General features: G+C 44.7%; 1 protein-coding gene across 1 annotated transcript; it reads left to right on the top strand.

The window, feature by feature from the left end:
- The first annotated feature begins 12,237 nt into the window (after window positions 1–12,237).
- On the top strand, window positions 12,238–26,105 carry PHF6 (PHD finger protein 6). Its single transcript, XM_063433532.1, has 10 exons — window positions 12,238–12,316; window positions 14,571–14,743; window positions 15,989–16,090; window positions 16,350–16,483; window positions 18,592–18,635; window positions 19,869–20,032; window positions 23,858–24,001; window positions 24,795–24,899; window positions 24,998–25,131; window positions 25,586–26,105. The coding sequence occupies exons 2-10, from the start codon at window positions 14,606–14,608 to the stop codon at window positions 25,713–25,715; spliced, it is 1,095 nt and encodes a 364-aa protein (XP_063289602.1). The 5' UTR covers window positions 12,238–12,316; window positions 14,571–14,605; the 3' UTR covers window positions 25,716–26,105.
- The last annotated feature ends 1,367 nt before the right edge of the window (window positions 26,106–27,472 follow it).

The raw sequence follows: 27,472 nt of genomic DNA, 5'->3' as shown, positions 1-27,472 counted from the left end.
GATATATATATCATTACATTCTAAGTGTATTTTGATATAAATATATATATATCAATATCAAAATACTGTTAGAATAAAATTGAATATATATATATAATTTTTTTTTAATTATTAAAAATTATTTTTATTTTTTGTTATTTATTTTTATTAACATATTATTTGTATTTTATAATAATATATATATACCATATATATAGTTATTATATATATTGTATATATTCGTGTGTAATTTAAATATAAGTGTATTTTTATATTAATATACGTATATATAAATATAAAAATACACTTAGTGTGACATTATATATATGATACATATACATATATTATATATATAGATATAATACATGTATATATATCATATATATATACACATATTATAATTTTTTTTACACTGATTGTTTTTTTTTACACTTTATTTTGGATTTTACACTTGCAGGGAGACTGCCTGTCAGCACAGACAGTCCCCCTGCAGGCAGATACAAAGACCCCTATTGCGGTCATGTGATCGAGTGATCACATGACCGTGGGGTCCTGATCTGCCGAGGGGGGACTGCCCGGGCAGACAGGCAGTCCCCCTGGACCGGGAGGAGAGCTGATCGCCGCCGTGGGACCGACGGCGATCAGGTAAGTAGCCCAAAACCGTTATGACGGTTCAGGACCGTCAGCGGTCCAAACGCACGTTTTACCGCTGACGGTCCTGAACCGTCAGCGGTCCTGAAGGGGTTAACCCCTTAAGACTGCAGCCAAATGTACAAGTTGTGATCCAAAAAAAACGTAAACAAAACCTGGCATTTGCGCTATGTCTGTCGAACCGTAATTCACTTCTTTCATATTAAATGCACCCACACTTATTATATATCATTTTATTAAGGGGAGACAGGGCTTTCGTTTAACCTTAAATATTTAGGTATGGAACATAATTTAATATGAAATAAATTTAAAAAAATTTGAGAAAATAAGAATTTTTTTAATTGTTTTAGTTCTACGTGGCATTTTAACTGTAAATGTCAAAATACTGTTTGCTTTTACTGCAATACAATAAACATTTGTATTCAGCGATGTCTCACGTGTAAAACAATACCCCCTATGTATAGGTTTTATGGTGTTTTGGGAAGTTACAGGGTCAAATATAGCGTTACATATTTCATTTTTTTCACATTGAAATTCGCCAGATTGGTTATGTTGCCTTTGAGACCATATGGTAGTCCAGGAATAAGAATTACCCCCATGATGGCATACCATTTGCAAAAGTAGACAACCCAAGGTATTGCAAATGGAGTATATCCAGTCTTTTTTAGTAGCCACTTGGTCACAAACACTGGCCAAAGTTAGTGTTAATATTTGAAAATGCAAAAAACTAATTTGAATTTGATTTCATGTGCACTAAACAACCCTGCATGTCAACCTTTTACTGTTTACTAAAGATACACAAATCACTTGTGGATCCGACAGGGCGACCAATAGTGTCCGGTTGTGGTAATTTAACTGAAAATGCTAGTATTTATATAGACAAAATCCTGTCTCCATTCGTACAAAAATTACCATCTTATCTAAGAGACACCAAGCAGATGCTGTCCCTCCTCACAAATCTTGCACTTCCACACGATAAAGTGCTATTATGTAGTCTGGACGTAGAAGCACTGTATAGTTCTATTCCTCACCAACTAGGAATTAGACATGTGCGCACAGTCTTAGAATTGGAACATAAACTACCCACTACTTATGTTCACTTTATCTCAAACCTGTTGGAATGTGTTTTGACTCACAATGTATTCATGTTTAACGGTAAGATCTATCAACAAATTACAGGGACTGCCATGGGTACGTCTTGTGCACCCTCCTATGCCAACATCTAGGCTGCTGGGAGTGGCACATTGAGTCAGACCCCCAACTTAGACCCTATATGGAGCAGATTTTTTACTGGAAGAGATACATCGATGATGTCTTTGTGATCTGGTTGGACATAATCAGACAAGTTTAATGAATTTGTGCAACTTCTAAATATCAATGAATTTAACCTACGCTTCACAAGCGAAATAGGAGGCTCTCAACTCTGCTTTCTTGACTTGTCTCTACAGCTGATAGGAGATCTATCGCCTCAAGACCTTATCTCCAAACGGTTTAAATGAAGGGTTTTCATACTCTCCATTTATCTGACTATAACTGAAGATAGTCCTCACTGTTGATCTCTAAACATTAAGCTTACCATGTACACACATATACACATCCTTAGGACTTTATTATTTTCTCTCACTGTAATTAATTGTCACCTCATTTATAATGGGGTGTGTGTGTGTATGTGTATATATATATATATATATATATACAGAAAGAAGGCTTGCACTCACGGTCTGTCTCTTAGTAAAAAAAAATCCCCTTTATTCCAGTATTCTTAAAACATGATTCAATTCATCAACGTTTCAGCCATCCGTTGTGGCTTTCATCAGGATCAGTTTAGCACGGGTGGGTACTATAATCACTTTGAGTTTATCCAATCTTTCCATTTGGATAATATGTAACCGTTTGGGTGTGATCTTATGCAAAGACCTTATTTGGATATAGTATACAGACAGGTATCACTATAGGTATAAGGTTATTTTTACCTTATTTCTTTATTAATAACCTTAATTCATATCACCAACTTAAATATTGTATATCTATGTTGTAAGTCTCCATTCACCTTGCATGAAGGATTCTTTAATCAATACGAAATGTTCACGTGTACATTTGTACTTTAGAACTTCAATAGTTCATGCCATAATGTAACATATTTGCCCCTGCTCAGATTTACTTTATAAATATATTATGAGTTTATTGGGGGTAATTTAATGGATAAATGTAAGCCTGTGGCGTGGAGTAATTGGGAGTACATGCTATCCCTTATACAGATATGCAATCAGCACATTGGTGGATGTAACACTACATGTCCATCAAACCCACGTGGGCTCTTCCCAGTGATGCGAGCAGTTAGCCGCGCCCACTTCCCTTTCCAATTGGTTAATGCACATGCTGACTAACATGTTTTATGGATGGCTGAGAAGCATCCATAAAACAGCATATTTAAACCATTCTGGTGAGTAGTCACATTCACGTTTGCCCCGGAGGACGGTGTATTATCACGCCGAAACGTGCGTTTTTTTGTCACGGGTCTCTCCGTTATGGAGCACCTTATCACTATGCACGCATTTTATTTTTTTGTCTTTTAGTACTTAGACAGCGATTGAGAACTTGAGGGTATTACCCTAGATGGAGTATAAGCATAGAACACCCATGAAGGTGTTTACAGGAGATTTAGGGTCTAGGGACACCTTTACCAGATACCTCCAGTATTTATAGAGAGGTGGAGTCATTTGTATATATCCCTATCACCTATCTCCTTGTATATATACCGTTCACTTTATATATTTTTTCCTGTGCTTATTTCTCACTGTTTAGCATATTTCTCACTATTCCTTTGTGTTTTGACTTTTGCCTCTGGATGATTACACTAGGCTCTGTTGTAGCCAGTGTTATATAGATTTCCATGAGGGCTTATATACACAAAGGTGGAGATTGCTACTTTTTCTGTTAGTTCTCATATTGTTACATTTGTATCCTGTGGAGTTAATGTGGCATGCTTAATTACCAATCATTAGCTATTGAGCATATCACTTGGTATTTAGACAGCTATTTGAGAATTTAAGGGATTTTTTTCCTTCTTCCCTAAACTGAATTCAAGCATAGAATATCTATGAAGGTGTTACATGAGACTGAAGGTCTAGTGACTACCACAGACCTCTGGTAACCCTAGAGAGGTGGATTTAATTGGTTATATCCCTATTACTTATCTCTCTGTATATACCCTTCTTTTTCTATATATTTTTTTCCTGTGTGCTTTGTTCTTACCCTTTAGCATATCTCTCACTATTCCTTTTATGTTTTAGTTTTTGCTTCTGGAAGATCACACTAGGCTCTGTCGCAACCAGTGCTGTATATACTTCCATGAGGGCTTAAACACCTAAAGGGGGAGATTGCTATCTCTTCAGTTAGTTCTCGTACTGCCAATCTATACCCGTTTAAGAACTAGTTTGGTATGCTTTATTATTAACTATTATTGAACATCTCACTCAGGACTCCTTTAAGATCTTATTGGAGTGGATTGGAAATTTAACCTTGTGGTCACTTTCTATTCAAGTGACACCTTTGGTTCTCTACTATTTACTGTATTCTCTAGGGTTATCCCCTACTTTTCCAGTCTAGGTGACCTTTTTTTGTGGGTTAGGTACGGGATGAGGGTGTTACCCTAAACCCCTATCCTTGACCGCTCCCCTTCTTTTCTTTCTGTGTTCCTGTCCAATTGAGAAGGGGAGGAGCTATACCCATACGTAGTGCTGCCATGGCATATATCTGGGAAAAGGAAATATTGGTAAGTATGGCATAAATTTTCTGTTTTGAGTTATTTCTATTTAGTTGCACTGGATGTGTAAAAAAATATATATATGTGTGAAAAAAATCATTCCTTTTAATATTTTATTCATGCATTATGTAGTGTTGGGTATAAATATCGGATATAAGATGAAAGCTCTTTCTGTCCTTTAAAAAACAATATACAATATGTATGTGGGCACTTAAACAGAGACCTATATACTATGGGGGAACAAGACTATAGCTCAAACTCAAGGTTTTGTTATGGTTCAGAACTTGGACAATTGCCTCTGTCCTTTTAAGGGGTTTAAACAGCCTGTTTATAATATTGATTGTGAATGTAGTGCTTTATACCTACCAATAATTGGGGTGTATTTGCTATACCAGGACTTGTAGAGAACCAAGGATTCTCAGGTTTCCCCTCAGTGGTATTAGGTGTGAGGCTCGGGTTTCCCCTCAGTGGTATTAGGTGTGAGGCTCGGGTTTCCCCTCAGTGGTATTAGGTGTGAGGCTCGGGTTTCCCCTCAGTGGTATTAGGTGTGAGGCTCGGGTTTCCCCTCAGTGGTATTAGGTGTGAGGCTCGGGTTTCCCCTCAGTGGTATTAGGTGTGAGGCTCGGGTTTCCCCTCAGTGGTATTAGGTGTGAGGCTCGGGTTTCCCCTCAGTGGTATTAGGTGTGAGGCTCGGGTTTCCCCTCAGTGGTATTAGGTGTGAGGCTCGGGTTTCCCCTCAGTGGTATTAGGTGTGAGGCTCGGGTTTCCCCTCAGTGGTATTAGGTGTGAGGCTCGGGTTTCCCCTCAGTGGTATTAGGTGTGAGGCTCGGGTTTCCCCTCAGTGGTATTAGGTGTGAGGCTCGGGTTTCCCCTCAGTGGTATTAGGTGTGAGGCTCGGGTTTCCCCTCAGTGGTATTAGGTGTGAGGCTTGGGTTTCCCCTCAGTGGTATTAGGTGTGAGGCTTGGGTTTCCCCTCAGTGGTATTAGGTGTGAGGCTTGGGTTTCCCCTCAGTGGTATTAGGTGTGAGGCTTGGGTTTCCCCTCAGTGGTATTAGGTGTGAGGCTCGGGTTTCCCCTCAGTGGTATTAGGTGTGAGGCTCGGGTTTTCCCTCAGTGGTATTAGGTGTGAGGCTCGGGTTACCCATCAGTGGTATTAGGTGTGAGGCTCGGGTTACCCATCAGTGGTATTAGGTGTGAGGCTCGGGTTACCCATCAGTGGTATTAGGTGTGAGGCTCGGGTTACCCATCAGTGGTATTAGGTGTGAGGCTCGGGTTACCCATCAGTGGTATTAGGTGTGAGGCTCGGGTTACCCATCAGTGGTATTAGGTGTGAGGCTCGGGTTACCCATCAGTGGTATTAGGTGTGAGGCTCGGGTTACCCATCAGTGGTATTAGGTGTGAGGCTCGGGTTACCCATCAGTGGTATTAGGTGTGAGGCTCGGGTTACCCATCAGTGGTTTTCGGTGTAAGGCTCGGGGTACTCTCTCAGTGCAGTTCGGTGTGAGGCTTGGGGTTCCGGCTCAGGGTAGTTAGGTGTGATGCTCAGGGCTGCTGGGTGTGGGGCTCGGGGTTGCTGGGTGTACGGCTTGAGGTAGTTCAGTGTGAGGCTCAGTGTTGCTGGGTGTGAGGCTCAGGGTAGTTCGGTGTGAGGCTCATGGTTGCCGGGTGTAAGCCTCGGGGTAGTTCAGTGCGAGACTCAGGGTTGCCGGGTGTAAGGCTCGGGGTTGCTGGATATGAGGCTCGAGGTTGCTGGCTGTGAGGCTTGGGGTAGTTCGGTGTGAGGCTCGGGGCTGCTGGGTGTAAGGCTCGGGGTAGTTTAGCGTGAGACACGGGGTGCTCAGGGTTGCTGGGTGTGAGGCTCGGGGGGCTGCTACTGGGTGTGAGGCTCGGGGGGCTGCTACTGGGTGTGAGGCTCGGGGGGCTGCTACTGGGTGTGAGGCTCGGGGGGCTGCTACTGGGTGTGAGGCTCGGGGGGCTGCTACTGGGTGTGAGGCTCGGGGTACTCAGTGTAGTTTGGTGTGAGGCTCGGGGCACTCTCAGTGTGAGGGTGTAGAGGTTGCTGGTTGTCAGGCTCGGGGTACTCTCTGTGTAGTTCAGTGTGAGGCTCGGGGTACTCAGTGTGAGGGTGTAGGGGTTGCTGGGTGTGAGGCTCAGGGTCTCTCAGTGTGAGGGTCTAGGAGTTGCTGGATGTGAGGCTCAGGGTCTCTCAGTGTGAAGGTGTAGGGGTTGCTGGTTGTCAGGCTCGGGGTCTCTGTGTGAGGGTGTAGGGGTTGCTGGTTGTCAGGCTCAGGGTACTCTCTCAGTGTGAGGGTGTAGGGGTTGCTGGGTGTGAGGCTCGGGGTTGCTGGGTGTGAGGCTCAGGGTGTAGGGGTTGCTGGGTGTCAGGTTCGGGGTCTCTCAGTGTGAGGGTGTAGGGGTTGCTGGGTGTCAGGCTCGGGGTACTCTCTCAGTGTGAGGGTGTAGGGGTTGCTGGGTGTCAGGCTCGGGGTCTCTGTGTGAGGGTGTAGGGGTTGCTGGGTGTGAGGCTCGGGGTCTCTCTGTGTGAGGGTGTCAGGCTCGGGGTCTCTCAGTGTGAGGGTGTAGGGGTTGCTGGGTGTCAGGCTCGGGGTCTCTCAGTGTGAGGGTGTAGGGGTTGCTGGGTGTCAGGCTCGGGGTCTCTCAGTGTGAGGGTGTAGGGGTTGCTGGGTGTCAGGCTCGGGGTCTCTCAGTGTGAGGGTGTATGGGGTTGCTGGGTGTCAGGCTCGGGGTCTCTCAGTGTGAGGGTGTAGAGGTTGCTGGGTGTCAGGCTCTGGGTCTCTCAGTGTGAGGGTGTCAGGCTCGGGGTCTCTCAGTGTGAGGGTGTGGGGGTTGCTGGGTGTCAGGCTCGGGGTCTCTCAGTGTGAGGGTGTAGGGGTTGCTGGTTGTCAGGCTCAGGGTACTCTCTCAGTGTGAGGGTGTAGGGGTTGCTTGGTGTGAGGCTCGGGGTCTCAGTGTGAGGCTCAGGGTCTCTCAGTGTGAGGGTGTAGGGGTTGCTGGGTGTCACGTTCGGGGTACGCTCTCAGTGTGAGGGTGTAGGGGTTGCTGGGTGTGAGGCTCGGGGTCTCTCTCAGTGTGAGGGTGTAGGGGTTGCTTGGTGTGAGGCTCGGGGTCTCAGTGTGAGGCTCAGGGTCTCTCAGTGTGAGGGTGTAGGGGTTGCTGGGTGTCAGGTTCGGGGTACTCTCTCAGTGTGAGGGTGTAGGGGTTGCTGGGTGTGAGGCTCGGGGTCTCTCTCAGTGTTAGGGTGTAGGGGTTGCTGGGTGTCAGGCTCGGGGTCTCTCTCAGTGTGGGGGTGTAGGGGTTGCTGGGTGTGAGGCTCGGGTCTCTCAGTGTGAGGGTGTAGGGGTTGCTGGGTGTCAGGCTCGGGGTCTCTCAGTGTGAGGGTGTAGGGGTTGCTGGGTGTCAGGCTCGGGGTCTCTCTGTGTGCGGGTGTAGGGGTTGCTGGGTGTCAGGCTCGGGGTCTCTCTCAGTGTGAGGGTGTAGTGGTTGCTGGGTGTCAGGCTAGGGGTCTCTCAGTGTGAGGGTGTAGGGGTTGCTGGGTGTCAGGCTCGGGATCTCTCTCAGTGTGAGGGTGTAGGGGTTGCTGGGTGTGAGGCTCGGGGTCTCTGTGTGGGGGTGTAGGGGTTGCTGGGTGTGAGGCTCGGGGTCTCTCTCAGTGTGAGGGTGTAGGGGTTGCTGGGTGTGAGGCTCGGGGTCTCTCTGTGTGGGGGTGTAGGGGTTGCTGGGTGTGAGGCTCGGGGTCTCTCAGTGTGAGGGTGTAGAGTTTGCTGGGTGTCAGGCTCGGGGTCTCTCAGTGTGAGGGTGTAGGGGTTGCTGGGTGTCAGGCTCGGGGTCTCTCAGTGTGAGGGTGTAGGGGTTGCTGGGTGTCAGGCTCGGGGTCTCTCAGTGTGAGGGTGTAGGGGTTGCTGGGTGTCAGGCTCGGGGTCTCTCAGTGTGAGGGTGTAGGGGTTGCTGGGTGTCAGGCTCGGGGTCTCTCAGTGTGAGGGTGTAGAGGTTGCTGGGTGTCAGGCTCTGGGTCTCTCAGTGTGAGGGTGTCAGGCTCGGGGTCTCTCAGTGTGAGGGTGTGGGGGTTGCTGGGTGTCAGGCTCGGGGTCTCTCAGTGTGAGGGTGTAGGGGTTGCTGGTTGTCAGGCTCAGGGTCTCTCAGTGTGAGGGTGTAGGGGTTGCTGGTTGTCAGGCTCAGGGTACTCTCTCAGTGTGAGGGTGTAGGGGTTGCTTGGTGTGAGGCTCGGGGTCTCAGTGTGAGGCTCAGGGTCTCTCAGTGTGAGGGTGTAGGGGTTGCTGGGTGTCAGGTTCGGGGTACGCTCTCAGTGTGAGGGTGTAGGGGTTGCTGGGTGTGAGGCTCGGGGTCTCTCTCAGTGTGAGGGTGTAGGGGTTGCTTGGTGTGAGGCTCGGGGTCTCAGTGTGAGGCTCAGGGTCTCTCAGTGTGAGGGTGTAGGGGTTGCTGGGTGTGAGGCTCGGGGTTGCTGGGTGTGAGGCTCAGGGTGTAGGGGTTGCTGGGTGTCAGGTTCGGGGTCTCTCAGTGTGAGGGTGTAGGGGTTGCTGGGTGTCAGGCTCGGGGTACTCTCTCAGTGTGAGGGTGTAGGGGTTGCTGGGTGTCAGGCTCGGGGTCTCTGTGTGAGGGTGTAGGGGTTGCTGGGTGTGAGGCTCGGGGTCTCTCTGTGTGAGGGTGTCAGGCTCGGGGTCTCTCAGTGTGAGGGTGTAGGGGTTGCTGGGTGTCAGGCTCGGGGTCTCTCAGTGTGAGGGTGTAGGGGTTGCTGGGTGTCAGGCTCGGGGTCTCTCAGTGTGAGGGTGTAGGGGTTGCTGGGTGTCAGGCTCGGGGTCTCTCAGTGTGAGGGTGTAGGGGTTGCTGGGTGTCAGGCTCGGGGTCTCTCAGTGTGAGGGTGTAGAGGTTGCTGGGTGTCAGGCTCTGGGTCTCTCAGTGTGAGGGTGTCAGGCTCGGGGTCTCTCAGTGTGAGGGTGTGGGGGTTGCTGGGTGTCAGGCTCGGGGTCTCTCAGTGTGAGGGTGTAGGGGTTGCTGGTTGTCAGGCTCAGGGTCTCTCAGTGTGAGGGTGTAGGGGTTGCTGGTTGTCAGGCTCAGGGTACTCTCTCAGTGTGAGGGTGTAGGGGTTGCTTGGTGTGAGGCTCGGGGTCTCAGTGTGAGGCTCAGGGTCTCTCAGTGTGAGGGTGTAGGGGTTGCTGGGTGTCAGGTTCGGGGTACGCTCTCAGTGTGAGGGTGTAGGGGTTGCTGGGTGTGAGGCTCGGGGTCTCTCTCAGTGTGAGGGTGTAGGGGTTGCTTGGTGTGAGGCTCGGGGTCTCAGTGTGAGGCTCAGGGTCTCTCAGTGTGAGGGTGTAGGGGTTGCTGGGTGTGAGGCTCGGGGTTGCTGGGTGTGAGGCTCAGGGTGTAGGGGTTGCTGGGTGTCAGGTTCGGGGTCTCTCAGTGTGAGGGTGTAGGGGTTGCTGGGTGTCAGGCTCGGGGTACTCTCTCAGTGTGAGGGTGTAGGGGTTGCTGGGTGTCAGGCTCGGGGTCTCTGTGTGAGGGTGTAGGGGTTGCTGGGTGTGAGGCTCGGGGTCTCTCTGTGTGAGGGTGTCAGGCTCGGGGTCTCTCAGTGTGAGGGTGTAGGGGTTGCTGGGTGTCAGGCTCGGGGTCTCTCAGTGTGAGGGTGTAGGGGTTGCTGGGTGTCAGGCTCGGGGTCTCTCAGTGTGAGGGTGTAGGGGTTGCTGGGTGTCAGGCTCGGGGTCTCTCAGTGTGAGGGTGTAGGGGTTGCTGGGTGTCAGGCTCGGGGTCTCTCAGTGTGAGGGTGTAGAGGTTGCTGGGTGTCAGGCTCTGGGTCTCTCAGTGTGAGGGTGTCAGGCTCGGGGTCTCTCAGTGTGAGGGTGTCAGGCTCGGGGTCTCTCAGTGTGAGGGTTGCTGGGTGTCAGGCTCGGGGTCTCTCAGTGTGAGGGTGTAGGGGTTGCTGGTTGTCAGGCTCAGGGTACTCTCTCAGTGTGAGGGTGTAGGGGTTGCTTGGTGTGAGGCTCGGGGTCTCAGTGTGAGGCTCAGGGTCTCTCAGTGTGAGGGTGTAGGGGTTGCTGGGTGTCAGGTTCGGGGTACGCTCTCAGTGTGAGGGTGTAGGGGTTGCTGGGTGTGAGGCTCGGGGTCTCTCTCAGTGTGAGGGTGTAGGGGTTGCTTGGTGTGAGGCTCGGGGTCTCAGTGTGAGGCTCAGGGTCTCTCAGTGTGAGGGTGTAGGGGTTGCTGGGTGTCAGGTTCGGGGTACTCTCTCAGTGTGAGGGTGTAGGGGTTGCTGGGTGTGAGGCTCGGGGTCTCTCTCAGTGTTAGGGTGTAGGGGTTGCTGGGTGTCAGGCTCGGGGTCTCTCTCAGTGTGGGGGTGTAGGGGTTGCTGGGTGTGAGGCTCGGGTCTCTCAGTGTGAGGGTGTAGGGGTTGCTGGGTGTCAGGCTCGGGGTCTCTCTGTGTGAGAGTGTAGGGGTTGCTGGGTGTCAGGCTCGGGGTCTCTCAGTGTGAGGGTGTAGGGGTTGCTGGGTGTCAGGCTCGGGGTCTCTCTGTGTGCGGGTGTAGGGGTTGCTGGGTGTCAGGCTCGGGGTCTCTCTCAGTGTGAGGGTGTAGTGGTTGCTGGGTGTCAGGCTAGGGGTTGTAATGGTATACCATTACAGGGGTCTCTCAGTGTGAGGGTGTAGGGGTTGCTGGGTGTCAGGCTCGGGATCTCTCTCAGTGTGAGGGTGTAGGGGTTGCTGGGTGTGAGGCTCGGGGTCTCTGTGTGGGGGTGTAGGGGTTGCTGGGTGTGAGGCTCGGGGTCTCTCTCAGTGTGAGGGTGTAGGGGTTGCTGGGTGTGAGGCTCGGGGTCTCTCTGTGTGGGGGTGTAGGGGTTGCTGAGTGTGAGGCTCAGGGTCTCTCTGTGTGAGGGTGTAGGGGTTGCTGGGTGTGAGGCTCGGGGTCTCTCTCAGTGTGAGGGTGTAGGGGTTGCTGGGTGTCAGGCTCGGGGTCTCTCAGTGTGAGGGTGTAGGGGTTGCTGGGTGTCAGGCTAGGGGTCTCTCAGTGTGAGGGTGTAGGGGTTGCTGGGTGTCAGGCTCGGGGTCTCTCAGTGTGAGGGTGTAGGGGTTGCTGGGTGTGAGGCTCGGGGTCTCTCAGTGTGAGGGTTGCTGGGTGTCAGGCTCGGGGTCTCTCAGTGTGAGGGTGTAGGGGTTGCTGGGTGTCTGGCTAGGGGTCTCTCAGTGTGAGGGTGTAGGGGTTGCTGGGTGTGAGGCTCGGGGTCTCTCTCAGTGTGAGGGTGTAGGGGTTTCTGGGTGTCTGGCTAGGGGTCTCTCAGTGTGAGGGTGTAGGGGTTGCTGGGTGTCAGGCTAGGGGTCTCTCAGTGTGAGGGTGTAGGGGTTGCTGGGTGTCAGGCTCGGGGTCTCTCAGTGTGAGGGTGTAGGGGTTGCTGGGTGTCTGGCTAGGGGTCTCTCTCAGTGTGAGGGTGTAGGGGTTGCTGGGTGTCAGGCTCGGGGTCTCTCGGTGTGAGGGTGTAGGGGTTGCTGGGTGTCAGGCTCGGGGTCTCTCAGTGTGAGGGTGTAGGGGTTGCTGGGTGTGAGGCTCGGGGTCTCTCAGTGTGAGGGTGTAGGGGTTGCTGGGTGTGAGGCTCGGGGTCTCTCGGTGTGAGGGTGTAGGGGTTGCTGGGTGTCAGGCTCGGGGTCTCTCTCAGTGTGAGGGTGTAGGGGTTGCTGGGTGTGAGCTGTTGCCCCCGGTGTTGTGTCATTGTTCTGGAGTCCGTTACCGGCAGCAGTGAAAGTGTCAGCGCGTGACGTTAGCTAAGCGGGGCGCGTGACGTTTCTTCCCGCCGTTTCCTCTACGTCAGCACGTTGTGCGTCGCCGAATGAAAGGAAACAAACCCTCCAGCTTTCCGGAGCCTGTGCCGAGCTTCACGCTGAGAGCGGCCGCAGCAGGGGTGGCGGGTGAGTCCCCGTCTTGACTGGATCAATGGGGGATGGGGCCTGTCTGACAGCCCGCTGGAGGAGTCTGCCTCCTGGGAGGGAGACGTAGAAGGCCATGGTGTATCACAGCGCCTATTGCGGTGAATGAGGCCGGCGGGGGGCTGTGTGTGGGGGATATATTGGTGGGGGGGCTGTGTGTGGGGGATATATTGGGGGGGGGGCTGTGTGTGGGGGATATATTGGGGGGGGGGGGGGCTGTGTGTGGGGGATATATTGGGGGGGGGGGCTGTGTGTGGGGGATATATTGGGGGGGGGGGCTGTGTGTGGGGGAGATATGGGGGGGGGCTGTGTGTGGGGGAGATATTGGGGGGGGGGGCTGTGTGTGGGGGAGATATTGGGGGGGGCTGTGTGTGGGGGAGATATTGGGGGGGGCTGTGTGTGGGGGAGATATTGGGGGGGGGGGCTGTGTGTGGGGGAGATATTGGGGGGGGGGGCTGTGTGTGGGGGAGATATTGGGGGGGGGCTGTGTGTGGGGGAGATATTGGGGGGGGGGCTGTGTGTGGGGGAGATATTGGGGGGGGGGCTGTGTGTGGGGGAGATATTGGGGGGGGGCTGTGTGTGGGGGAGATATTGGGGGGGGGGGGCTGTGTGTGGGGGAGATATTGGGGGGGGGGCTGTGTGTGGGGGAGATATGGGGGGGGCTGTGTGTGGGGGAGATATGGGGGGGGGGCTGTGTGTGGGGGAGATATGGGGGGGGCTGTGTGTGGGGGAGATATGGGGGGGGGCTGTGTGTGGGGGAGATATGGGGGGGGGGGCTGTGTGTGGGGGAGATATAGGTTTGATTACCATAATTGTCATAGTAAAGGAAATACTGGCAATGTCAAAACACCCTATTGCAAACTTTAAGTAGGAAGTGGCACATATTGATAGAAGAATGATTTGTTTATAAAATAGAGATGTAAAATATGAATTTCAGAGAGCTCTGTTTTTATGTGGTATATATCAGGGCTCGACAAAATCCAGGTCGCCATGGCGACTACAAATTTTGCCTTGGCGTCTGGGATTTGTCAGCATTTTACCTAAAGTGGCCGACTGGGCAAAAAACAATGAAGCTGGCCGGCTGCCTGCCCGAGGGAGCATGGAGGCGGCCGGCTCAGGATGCATTGTAGTTTCCTAAGCCAGCCGCCTCCATACAGACCAGGGAGGCTGGCTTAGGAAACTTTATAGCCATGCGGCCGGCTCAGGGAGCATGTAGCCGGCCGCCCTGGTTATCTTGGATGCGGCAGACTGGGCAGCACGCGAGGGAGCAGTGTGCTACCTCGCACACAGGAATCACAGCCTCACTGGACCCCGGGGAAAGACTGCTCAGCTCTTCCAAAGGTATGGAGGCTGGGTGGATTAGAATTAAAAAATATAAAATTTTATAAATGTGTGAGTTTTAGAGAAACTCCCCCCCCCCCCCCCCCCCCCCCCACCCCCGCCCTCTGATCACATGATTGGTGTTTTTACTCAAATTTTACTCAAATTTTTTCCCACGCCTTGTTGTTTTTGCCATTGCTTGTCCTGTCTCCATAGCTGAGATCATAGGAAAGCATTGGGAGGATATTACTAAAGTTCTCTATGGGTAACATTCAGCGCCTCCATGCAGAGCACTGAAGCAGGACTCTCTAGTGGCCGTCTGAGTGACTGTCACTAGAGGTCCTAGTAAGCAGCAATGTAAACACTGCCTTTTCTCTGAAAAGGCATCATTTACATTAAAAAGGCCACAGGGACAGGCTATAGGCACCAGAACGGCTACGTCAATCTGTAGTGACTATAGTGTCCCTTAAAAAACAAAACTGGCTCCTAACTTTTTTTAGATGGCTCCTAGATTTCAAACAAATTTGTCAATCCCTGGTATATATCTTGATGACTTAGGGCAAATCGTTTCACAAAGCCCAATTACCTGATCCCACAATGGGGACTGAACCACGTTTTCACTTCTGCATAAGCTGGATGTCTATCCCCCTGGTCATTCATTGGCTGAAATTGTCAGCTAAGCAATCTCAGCCTGTGAACGACCTTCAGAGGATAGATGAAAATCTGCACATAAACACTCCAGGCACCTTGACCACTCAAATCAAAAATAATAAAAAATAATTCTTAACCAATGCTAAAATTACACAAATTTGCAACATTAGTACTGGTTTTCTTGCTGTTTAAATGGCTGCATCCATATTAATATTATATATATTTTAATAATTTTCCTTACATATATATTTCCCTCTTTCCACAGTCTGTTAAACGCATTCATTGTGCAATCAAAAAATCATGTCTGTCTCGGGTGGACAGCAAAAAAGCTCCTTGCGGCAACGCAAATGTGGATTCTGCAAATCAAATAGAGAGAAGGAATGTGGCCAGTTACTGATGTCAAACAACCTAAAGGTGGCAGCACATCACAGATGTATGGTTAGTATTCTAGCTAAACAAGGCATCTTATGATTAGTTGAAAATCTTAGTAATTGCATAATTCTGCTTTTCTTTTTCTTTTTTACAAGCTAATTATTAGGGTAAAACCAGAAAATATTTAAGCATTTTACTATCTATTACTTTTAAAAATGACTTCCAGAAAATAACTTATTTCCATATGCCTTATGGCAAGTGTCCTTTTCAAGTCCTAATCTACTGGCCAGGCCTGAAATTTACTTGCCGCCACGGAGTGTGTAAATCCTATTTAGGCTCTCTCATCCAGTGCGTCCCCAATATCACTTTCTTTATTCCTCAAAAGTCACTGCTAGCCCTCTCTATTTTCCTAGCGTCTCAGGTGGCACTCACATAAGGACTCAGTGTAAGCTTTTAGTATGACACAGAATTAATAAGATTAAATTGTGGATACAGGGTTAATAAATGCAGATAGATTTAAAGGGACAGTATAGGGTTCCATACCATTTAATCTCAATGATGTTGTCAGGGTGCTACATATCTCCCACCCCCTGTTTGAACCCTGCTGCTAAAAATAGTGTTCTGAAAAATTGCAATGTTTTAATTACAGGCTTTAAGTTCCTCTTGTGGCTGTCACTAGAGGTGCTTCCACAGAAACGGCAGAGTAAAACTTTCTATCAGATGATCTCAGAGACCATGTGATTGGCGCTGCATTTTGCTATGTAAAAGCATTGGATTATCTGAAATTGAATTTAGAATATATCCGTAAAGGCAGGACGAGCCCCCGAGACTGGTATTGCAAGGGGAAATGGTCCTGTAGGTGAGGACCTGTCACTTAAACGGCCAACAGGGAACTATAGCATTAAGAATACACATTTGTACTCCTAATGCTGTAGTGTTCCTTTAATAGGCTTGCATCTAATTAACACCTAATTTAGTTGCCCACTGCTTCTGAAAGCCTGTAGATACTGGCTCTCAGTCAACACAATATATTCTACACTTGCATGGCTTAATTTCCACTTGCAAACTGCAATGATGCAAGTGGAAATTTGTGTCCTTCCTTGTGGCACAAGTTTGACATTCTCGTGATTTTGTATGCATTTTTGGTCTGGTAACAGTTTGATTCTTATTGTGGTTATGAATTTGTCACTTTGGGTTTGCAGTAGCTCAGGAAGTATTTTGTGAAGCTTTTATAAATGTTATTTCAATAAGTAAATTGGCCATTTTTTCCTGCTTTATCTCTTATGAATTAATCAAAAATTGCTTTTCCAGTTATTTTCGTCAGCGCTAGTATCCTCACAGTCTGAAAGTGAAAATCTAGGAGGTTTTTCTATAGAAGATATACAGAAGGAGTTGAGGAGAGGCAAGAAGTTGGTAAGTCCCTGCAACCTTCTGCACCATAGCACACAACCATTATCCAGTACTGCTTCCATCCACACAAACCTGTTCAAAATCACATATCCTGATACAGATTCATACACACAAACTCGCATATCCTACTCTATATCCATCCGCACAATTTTGAGCACACAAATGCGCACATCAGCTGGTCTGCTCTGCATCCATCCAAAGACATAGGTCATTATCATAACCCTGATATAGTTTAACGTAAATGTACATTTTTTGTCTGCAGGTGTGTTCACTGTGCCATTGTCCGGGAGCAACTATTGGTTGTGATGTGAAAACATGCTGTAAAACCTACCATTACCACTGTGCTCTGCATGACAAAGCTCAGATCAAGGAAAACCCATCACAAGGAATATACATGTAAGGATGTTGTACTCTGTCATATTTTAAGAAATAACCTTATTGGACAAAATTACAACACTGGATTTATTTATATGTATATATTTGTATTAGAGTGTGTTTATTCCTACATAAGCATTGTTTGTTCGTTCTGTTATAACCAAATCAATAGCTTTGGTGATTAACTTGAATCACAAAGTTTGCCTTCAATCTATCATGTAGAACTCTTTGCAAATACTGTACAGGGTTGCCAAAACCCCAAAGAAGATTTATGGGGTTAACCCAATAACCACATAATATATCTGCTAGGGTCTTACGCCTACTAGGAGTTATTTACTTTACGTTTCCACTTAGCGTTTCAGTAACCCATGACTCACTATACCTCAAATCCTCATGATATAAGGAACATATTACTAGCAGTGCTTCTCTGTGCTGCATTAATATTGGGTTTTGTCAAACCTGTATATTTTTATTCATAGGATCACTAGATTACTTCAGTGAGCTATTTGGCTTTTGCATCATTTTTCTGTCTTTCTAGGCTCATTTTGTTTATCTTAAGTAATAAAGACTTGTTCTTGTTTGTTTAAGGAACACTCTATACACTAAGCACTACTACACTGTAGTGGGTATGCTCCCAGAAGTGCTTGGTTCCCTCCCAGGGTATATAGACAACCCATATTAGGGTTCGACCGATTATTGGTTTTGCCGATATTCAGTATTTTCGGCAATATCTGTATCGGCAAATATAGATTACCGATAATACCTCCCAGATCCGCCGGGCCATTACAAGCCTAGCGGTCCTGGGGGGGGGGCCCGCAGCAAGCTGTTACTTACCTTTCCTGCAGCTCCCCTGTGTAAATCTCGCGAGGCCCCCGGCCGTCAGAGGGTTGTCACGGGTTACCATGGCAACGCACCGCGCGGCTCAAAGGCCACAAGATTTACACAGGGGTGCTGGAGGAGCTGCAGGAAAGGTAAGTAACAGCTTGCTGTGAGCCCTCCCCACTGCTCAGCCCATACCACTGGACCACCAGGGATTGCTATAGCCCCCTCCCTGGCCAGGCAACAAGCAGGGAGGGGGGGTCAAAAAACCCATAAATATTAAAAATGTAAATTAAAAAATGCCCTCCCCCCCCATTTTACACAAATTACATCCATTCAGAAACACACACTGCATTCACTTTACGCACACTACACACACTGCCTTCACTTTACGCACCACACACAGCTGCCCTGTATAAACACACTGCATCCACTACACGTAGCATGTATATATTTTGTGCATTTACCTTTAGAAATAGTTTATTTTTTCAAAAGGGTAAATGTACAGAATATTGGCAAGTTATCGTCTATCGGCCTGAATGTTCACAGATCAATATCGGTCGATCCCTAACCCATATAACTGTTTGACGACTTACCTTGGGTCCCTGGGTTTCGGGTGTTTCACTCCCTACCTCTGCTAATGAGGAAGCATTGGGCAGCTGTGATTGGCTAAGAGCATCTGCTGACAGCTTTCAGCCTATTGCACTTCCCTTTATTGGTGTTAGTAATCTGTCATAGCCATACCACACTTAGAGACAGGTCTGGGTGGCCATGGACACTAATTTAGTATTAAATTGCTTGAAAATTGTTTAACACTAAATGGTGGAACAGTGCCGGGAGACTTTAAAATTAAACTTGGAAACCCACGTGGCTGTGCTGTCAATTAACTCCTCCATATTAGTAACCTGCCCAGGACGTACTTGGAAACCAAAGTAATTTGAATGTACCTTTCCTGGTTAAATACGTTATTATTATATTGCAGGGTTACTTAACAATTACTAGTCAAATTTCTGGTATTTGCATTTATCAGTCCGCACAGAGAGAGGTGGAGAAGCAATTTACTGTGTGCCCTGATTGTGTTTGACCGAACTGGATTGCAAGGTCAATTGCTAAATCTTTACAATACAATTAAAAGAAAATGGAACATCACATGAAAAAAGGTTAACAGAAGGTATAGGGGATTTTTCATGTTTTATTTAGTGGTGTATTTTCCAGTGAAGTGAACTTACCCCTTTAACCGTGTATTCTCACATTTATATTTACATTTTTAGTAACTACATTTACATTTTTTTTATGTTTTTGGGATGTAGGATTTTTTGCCGAAAGCATAAGGAGCATATGCACAACTCGGAAGGTAAATCTCTAAAATCTGAGTTTCTTTCTTGTGTTTGTTTTATTGCATAATATGTTGTACAATAGTTTTCCTAGTTTATTATGTACATTGCAACCCTGATTAAATGTCTGGGGCTGGGAGGATGAGAATTGGAAATAAAATCACACAGATATCAAGATTTTTAGGAATACAATACTGACTGTTAAAGCTTTTAGTGAATGCAAATAGAAACTTAAATCTTTTTGTAGTTCTAGTTCATCACAATCTGTTTTTAATTAAAAGTATATTTGGAAAGGTCCTATGGTCAACTGCAATCCTGTTGAGCTCAAATTGAACAACTTACATTTAGAGTGTGTTTGTGGTGTGTGTTTTTGTTTTTTTTAAATCAGGATGGATACAAATCAACATTTTATTAATAATTAAAAATTAAAAAAATACCTGCGCTCTATCACAAATCCTTTAAGTCTGTGGGAACCCGGGCCAATGAGAGCTCACAGCTCTTGCTCAACTTCAACTCCCTCACATTTAACAAATTGATCACTGGGCGCCACAATTCCTGTCTTTGCCATCTGGCAGGATGGTGAGAGAGCTGTAGGGGTACAAGGGGAAGGGGGTAGACTGTGCAGTCAGATAAGTCACCCACTCCACTGCAGATATTTATATTGAACAAAAAAACATTAGAGGACTAAACTGCTGGGCTTACCTAGAGTACGATCTGTATCACTTGATGGTGGCCCTACTGGAAATGCATTGTTTAGGAACTCTAATGCTGTGTATTACATTGTTGACAGAATGTTTGCTGCGCTAGTGGTTTTTTCTAAAGTATTGAGTGACAGGGCAGGATGTTTTATTGGGATTTTAAATGCAGAGCTAAGACCTTGTAGGTAAGCAAAAAAAAAAAAACTACTGAGAGCGTGTGTAGTTTAACCTGTCAAATAATGTGTGTGTGTATATACACACAGTACATATTATTTTTTTTTTAATTTATTTTTTATTGGATAAATGTGTGTGAGTAGCTAGAGACAGATCCAATGCCTAGGATCTCTTTTTGTTGAGAACATATGCACTTAACCACTTAAGGACCAAACTTCTGGAATAAAAGGGAATCATGACATGTCATGTGTCCCTAAGGGGTTAAAGGTTTAAGGAAAAAGTTGCTCCTATTTTTTATTGTTGTAAAATATCAATTACTTTTGGTTTTATTTATTTTGTAAAATGTAGTGTCCCTTCATCTTTGTTTTTATTTTCTCTCAGATGATTTAGAAGAAGGCTTTAGCCATCGTGATCTCAGTCCTTCCCCTAAGCGTGGTCGAGGAAGAGGATCAAGAGGAAAATCACGCATTGGAAATTCCAGAGGGCCGTCTGCTGACAGACTTCAGTCTTCGCATTGTACAGAAGAGACAGAAAGTAGTTCCAGTGTAAGTTAAACTTCCAGAACATAAATGTTCCAGTTCATATTTCTTTGTTAATGAAAGAAACCCAGAGGAAGGATTGGAGGCTTCATTATACTGTAGAAAACTGGATAAATATTTAGGCAGAAACCGGATCTATATAAACTGCCCAAAGGTGCATAGACCAGGCTTCGATACACTCCCCTCTTGATGGCCATAAGGAACTTGGGAGCCTGATGGTGTAGGGTGAAAATAAAGCATAAAATACTAACAGCAGCTGGAGAACCACCTTTTGTACGGTAACAGTATACAATTGGAAAACCAAAGACTAAACAATGCTCACTGCTAGCTTCCCACCTATAAACAATGGAAAAATCTAAAATAAAAGCAGATGCATTTCGACCTGGTGGTTGTCTTTTTAGTGCCCCGTAAAAAAAACATCGGATTGAAATGCATCTGCTTTTATTTTTATATATATATTAACATTGTTTGGGGGTGTGCTGGGATTAGTACAGGGGGAGACTGAATTAGTTCAGGGGGGTTGGACTGTGAATTAGTACAGAGGAGGGGACTGGGGTTTAGTAGAGGGGAATGCTTTTTTTTTTAACATTTTATTTTTACTGTACTTTTCAAAACAAACCTACGATTCTATGAAAACTTAACCCCCTAAGGACGGCGGGCGTTCTATGTCGTCCTTAAGGAACCGGCTCTAAACGCCGGAGGACGGCATAGAACGCCCAAACCGTCCTTTCTACTTACCCAGGCGATCGTGGTATGGGGACTCACCTGGGAGCCCAGGATGTCCCTCTTCGGCCCCCCTGGGCCATGTGATTGCCTACATTTTGCAATTCGTTGGAGTGCCTGGATTATTTTCTACATTTAACAATTTTACATTTGGTCCATTCTGGTACTGGGACTTGTCCATTGGAGCACCCTGGATTCCTTGACGAAGGGTTGAGTGCACTTCCACCATTTATTTATATCTATTCACAGTTAGAAAGTCACGTAGAACTAAGCATTTTTTTAAAATTTCTTATTTTCACACTTTTTTTTTAATATTTTATATTTTATTCATATTAAATAGTTTTATACCTAAATATGTTATGTTAAATGAAAGCCCTGTTTCCCCTGAAAAATGATATATCATAAGTGTGGGTGCACATAATATGAAAGAGGTGAATTACGCCTGAACAGACATATAGCGCAAATTCAAGTTTTTGTTTACGTTTTATTTTGATCACAACCTTAAGGGGTTAAGGTTTTTAATTTTTTTGCGGCCCACTTAAACCTTGTTTATGTGTCCCGTGCTAGCCTTTGAGTTTGACGTGCTTGCCCTTCAGCATCGAGCTCCTAACTTCCTTATGGTTATCATGGGTGGAGCGTATCAAAGCCTGATATGGGCAGTTTATATAGAGCCTGATACAGCTCTAGCATAAGTGAGTTCAACCAGTACTTCTTGATTTTTTTCACACTACTCTACAGTTTGCACATATTCCTTTTTATCTGTCTTAGGTTTTAGAACCACGTTGAAATTATATCTATCTATCTATCTATCTATCTATCTATCACGTGACAATCACAAATAAAATGCAAAAAAGGGCTACAAAGAGAAAATCTCCTATGTATCTATCTATATTCTCTGTCTTCCCTTGACAAAGAAAGGGTGTGCCTCAAAGACTTCCTCTGGTCTTTAAATACAGTAGATATTGAGGAAATTCTGCAACATAGTGAACGTTAACTGTGTATAACAAATTATGGTAGTATATTTTTCAATTGTCCACTCTAACTTGCCAAATAATGCCTTGTATGGAATTCCCAGTGTAATGGTGTGTCTTCTGTGGATCAATTTCTTTTATTTATTTTTTTTCACATCTCCAGGGTTGATATTCACTCCCAGTGATGAGGGATTTAGTCAATTTTGACATTCGACATAAAGCACTAAAATGTTCACATTAAAATCATTGGCAGGATCATTCAGATGTGTTGCAATAATAGCAGTAATAACTGTCTGTGTGTTTATTTAGTTGAGATATATATATATATATATATATATATATATATATATATATATATATATATATATATATATATATATATATATATATATATATATATATATATATATATATATATATATTGATTTCTTCTTTTGGGTCAGGCTCGCCACAATAATATGTCTATATTATTGAAAAGTACTAATACGCAATCTGACGTTCTTTATAAAAAATATGCATTTATTCTACTTCAACAGCAAACAATAATATACTTAACAGATGGTATTTCTTAACAACGTTACAGAGAGTCGTCTTTGTATCAGCAACTCAGGACATCAGAGAGGAGAGCAAAACGGATGGTAGAAGGAAGAGCGCATTGACCTTTGTCCTTGGCTCTATATAGCCCAAATTACGTCATAACGTTTAGTTTAGACTGGCCATATAAGGAAATTCCCCATATAAAGAACACCTCAAATCTCTTATACAGCAAATTCCAGAGACCTCATGGTACAGAATAGCAAACGCCATCTGTTCTGTTTAACCCATTACACAGCCACACCTTATGTATTTGAATAGGAACATATAGAATATGCAATATTCTACAGGCTCCCAGTATGAAATATACATACCTTGAAGTAAAGGATTTCCTCCTGGAACATAATTGAATCAACTATTGTTTTCAGAAGTACGTATATGATATACACTGTGTGCATTGTATATTTTTGAGTGATTAGGGAGCACTTGTTACAGTGTACACAGTGGGATATTTATACACAAAAATAAGTCCTGCTCTCAGAATCCCATTACTCCTGGGCGGCAGCAATGACTATAGTACACATCAGCCCCAATACATACAAAGAAAAGTTACCTGTGTACTACCCCAACTCTCTATGCATATTTCGACAAATGTCGTTTTTATTTATTCATTTATTTATTTTTGTTTCACTACAATGGCTATTAGTTGTAAGCAAACCTCCTTGAGTGGGTCCTGCGCTCAGACTCCCACTACCCCTGGGTGGTATTTGTATACACTTTTGTATCACACAGCAAATGTTACAATGCTGCTGCCCAGCCCATGTGTTCCCTAATAAGGGTTAATAAGTATGTAGGGGTTTAGAAAAATACCCCTCTCTGTCGCATTCGAGATTTTTTTTTTTTGTCTGAAGCTGAAGGAAGCAAGGTGAGTTGTTCGTGTAGGACCCACCTAAGAGGTTTGCATTGACGTGTCAGGTGGGCGGACACCTGATGGCCATTGGAGTGGAACAAAAACTCCTATTATCTAACTATGCATAGGGATTTGGGGTAGTGCGCAAGTAACTTTTTTATTTTAATTTTATTTTTTTATTTTATTTTTATACGGTGGGGTATTTGTTTGGTTTATTATAAATATTGCTTAAAAGCCAGTACACTGTTTTTTTTTTTTTTTTTTTTTTTTTATATAAATCTACTTGTGCCTGCAAGAAGGAAACATTGAAAATTCAATTAACACACTTTTTCATATGGGATTTGAGGGTGTTATTGCCTTTGGGGAAAAAAGAGGGACACTCTCTCTCAGAGCTAATCCCTGTACAACCAGCCTAGCACAGTCCGAGATCTTTCAGTTCTCCTACAGGAGGTGACTGAGGACCCCAGGTTTGCAGACTACTTGTAAACCGTTCGGCACTTACCCTGGGTAACCACTGCAGAGCGAGTTCCTCTAAACCATATTCTATTTTCATAAAATTTTGCTAAGGCTTATTATTTGTGTAATAAGTTTGACGTTAAAAGTGCCAATCTTTACAAAACACTGTGGTAGAAGGTCTATTTAATGTATGTATGTAATTGTCTCTTCATTTTTATTTTTCTTCCCTTTTATTAGAGAGATCGGTCTCCACACAGAAGCAGTCCCAGTGACACTAGACCCAAGTGTGGCTTCTGTCACGCAGGCGATGAAGAGAATGAGACACGAGGCAAGCTCCATGTATTTAATGCAAAAAAGGCAGCGGCTCATTACAAATGCATGGTACATATTTGTTTTTCAAATGCTAACCATAGCATTGTTTGGTCTGTAGTGGCCATTGCACTGTAACACATTACTTTCTGGTGTATAGGAAACAGTTTTAGGTGAAACCATTCCTATGGCACTGCCAAAAAGACCACTTTAAAAAAAAAAAAAAAATGTTTTAATAAAGCCTAGCAGTATTTGCATACAGATGGTTCACGTGAAAAAAAAAGATCCAGCCTTGTGGTGCTACTTGAGAACAACTCTGGTATATCCTCTTATAACTATATAGACACGGCTGAAAGTTCACTTCTGTGAGTCCAGAACTGAATCTCATTGAACATCTTTGGAAAGAGATGGAGTACCTCTGAGTACTGGAACAGTTTTGCTCAAGAAGAGTGGGAGAAAATCCCACTCAAACCCTGTAGAAATGTTATTCAGAGCTACAGAAAGCACTTTATACAATTATTGTCTCCAGAGGCTGTGCTTTTAAATGTTAGATTAAGTGTACCAATATTTTTGTATGTGCCATTCTTGTTTGTTTTTACTGTTTAAAGTAATATGTGAAGTTTTTGTTCTATTACATTTGAAGTAAATAATGGTGGATAGCAAATGCAACCCCCTCCCTCCCCCCCATAACCCAATGAATGTATCATTGACTTGGTACCTATTTACTCAGTTATCTAATTTTTGCTTCTTAAATCTCCTTGATCACTGACATAATGATTTTCACTGTTTAATTTCCACCTAGCACTTTAGGAAAATGATTAATCTTTGAACAAGAGAAAGTGTAATTTTTCTCCTCTTCACACAGCTTTTCTCATCTGGTACTGTTCAGCTCACAACAACATCAAGGGCAGAATTCGGTGACTTTGATATCAAGACTGTGATTCAAGAAATGAAACGCGGAAAGCGAATGGTAAAAAGCTAATTTTTTTTCTTCTTCTTTCTGAAAAATATGTAATGATCTAGACATTAGTAAATTTACATTATTAAAAATTGCTCTCATCCATGCAGAAATGTACACTTTGTGGTCTTCTGGGAGCAACTATTGGATGTGAAATCAAAGCCTGTGTGAAGACATATCATTATCACTGTGGAGTGGAAGACAAGGCGAAATACATTGAAAACATGTCAAGGGGCATTTACAAGTAAGGTCCTCTGCCAAAACTGGGGGAACTCCTGTTATATAAAAACAGATTAAGGGGCCTTACCTGCTGATCCAAGCAGATTTAAAGCTGTTGTGCTAATAAAAAATAACATGCAAACATACACTTTATAAAATCTTGAACAAATGTGACAGTTTCCTATACATGCACAATTCATGCACCAATTTGGAGATGCACATGCTTTCTGTATTACATAGTTATCTACAGGCAGTAAGCAGGAGCACCAATGTGCAGTCACAAAGTATTGTGATCTAATTTTATATTTATATTGGACCTTTTGTGACAGTATTTTGCTGTTCAAGATGCAAGGGTTAAAATACCTCAAAACCACAAACTCTCTAACAGTCCAACAAAATGTATAGTATGTTGCTGGTCACATTTTTGCTTTAGTTTGCATATTTCATGTTTCTTCCCACATTATTCTTTCCTTATGTAGACTTTATTGTAAAAACCACAGTGGCAATGATGAAAGAGACGAGGAAGATGAAGAAAGGGAGAGCAAGAGCAGAGGGAACGCAACAGGTGGACAACTTGACAGCACGCCACAGCAGATCAATGGAAATTAGATTCCCAAGTGATCCACCATCAACTTGTGATAAGGGAGTGCAGACACATTTTCAGGTTTAAGATAGATGATCTTTTATCTAGGGCTGTGAAAAGGACTATGGGGGAAATGTATTTTTTCAACTGTTGATAATTTTGTAAGTATGAAAAAGGGCAATGTTTAATGTCATGCATCTAGGTCTGTAAATCAGTCAGGATTATTTCCCTTCTCTAAATTGTTTTTATTTTTCAAAAATGTTTTTTTAGAACTTTTATTTGTTTGCATCCATTGTCAAACTGTATTGTCACTTGTAGCTCACTTCTAGCTCTTCACAAACCATTTCAAATGCTTATTCAGGGCTTCAAATTTCCTAACCAGTGGCTAGTGAAAACTGCCCTAGAAAATATTTATATACCCCTGGTTAAAGTGCCATTGACCCTTCAGTCTTGCAGTAGCAAGTTGCATTTTTTTTTTTTTTTTAACCGGTCTTGTGGCATAGATCTTGAAATGTAAAACCCTTGCTGGTAATTTGGTTTCCAAGTCTTTCTCCTTACTTGCTGTCCTGTGGAATGGGGAGTTTAGGAGTAACACACAGATTGAAAAATTATGTGGAACATGTTAAGGGCACATCTACATATTGGATCATTTCTTTTAACTCCTTAAAAATCTTATCACATCACCTGAATCCCCGCCAATCCTTCTTAATTGAACACTCTACTGCCCAGATACAAAAAAAAAAAGTTTAGTAAATATACCCGAAATGAAAACTTGCATGTATATAATTATGCTTTTTTTTATTGCGGTATATCTAAAACCATCTTGCAAAACCTGCAGATCACTTGTCTGAAACCTTTGCAAAACCTTCTCCTAACCCCGCTCAGACTTTGTGTCTGTCCAATCACAGACTTCCCAATGCAGCTCAGTGAGAAGTCTTCGTAAGGCAGTTGCTCTGAGCAATTGCTGCCTCTTGAGTTTAGCTCTATTGAGCTAAACAAACCAGGAAGTAACAGGACCAGTTGTTGAACAGCCATATAAATAATAGGGCACACTTGAAGCACTTCAGCAAGCTAAAGCGCTTTAGGAGTCTGGAAGTCCTTTTTATCAAAAATATTGATTTGGGGTTATTCCCTTTAGCTCCCAATAACTTCACTTACAGGTGCCCAAAGGTGAAGATAATGAGTGTAAGAAATATAATTATAGCACTTAAAGCAACACAGTTTTGAGTTCTTCCTCATTTTATTTTGTGCAAATGTTAATATTTCCTTTTGGGTAAAATACAGTTTGATGAAACCTCATTGAACTAGAATGGCTTCCAAATTAATTTTATATATTATGAAATATACAATAAAGCATTCTTACAACTGACAGCACATAAACGTGCAAGTTACTTGGCAGAAACCAAGAACCTCTGTGGTATGTAAACCGTTTGTTTGCCATATCTACCAGTAGACTCCAGTCCATAACAAGACTCAACATTTCTCAACATTGCAGAATGTATTTTGCATACATTGTAGTTAAAGATTTTTTTCTTTTTTAATAAAATTTTCTTATTGAGCTTCTGTCAATAGAATATTATGTGAGTAGTGATTTGACAAGCCTGTATTTTAACATCCAGTTGAACAGTTGTGTGTGCAGACATTATACTGAAGATCCATTGTTTACGTTACCCAGCCCTCAAAACTCCAAATCTTGGAGAATGGCTGGCTTGCGTGTGCCTCACTTAAAAGAATACAAATAAATACATTTTAAATTGACACACTTTGCACTTGATGCTTTAGT

This window comes from Pelobates fuscus, chromosome 9 (assembly GCF_036172605.1).
Source record: "Pelobates fuscus isolate aPelFus1 chromosome 9, aPelFus1.pri, whole genome shotgun sequence".
In the NCBI taxonomy this organism is placed as follows: Eukaryota; Metazoa; Chordata; class Amphibia; order Anura; family Pelobatidae; genus Pelobates; species Pelobates fuscus.
Note: the sequence above shows the minus strand (reverse complement) of the source record. Positions and strands in the feature narration are given on the sequence as shown.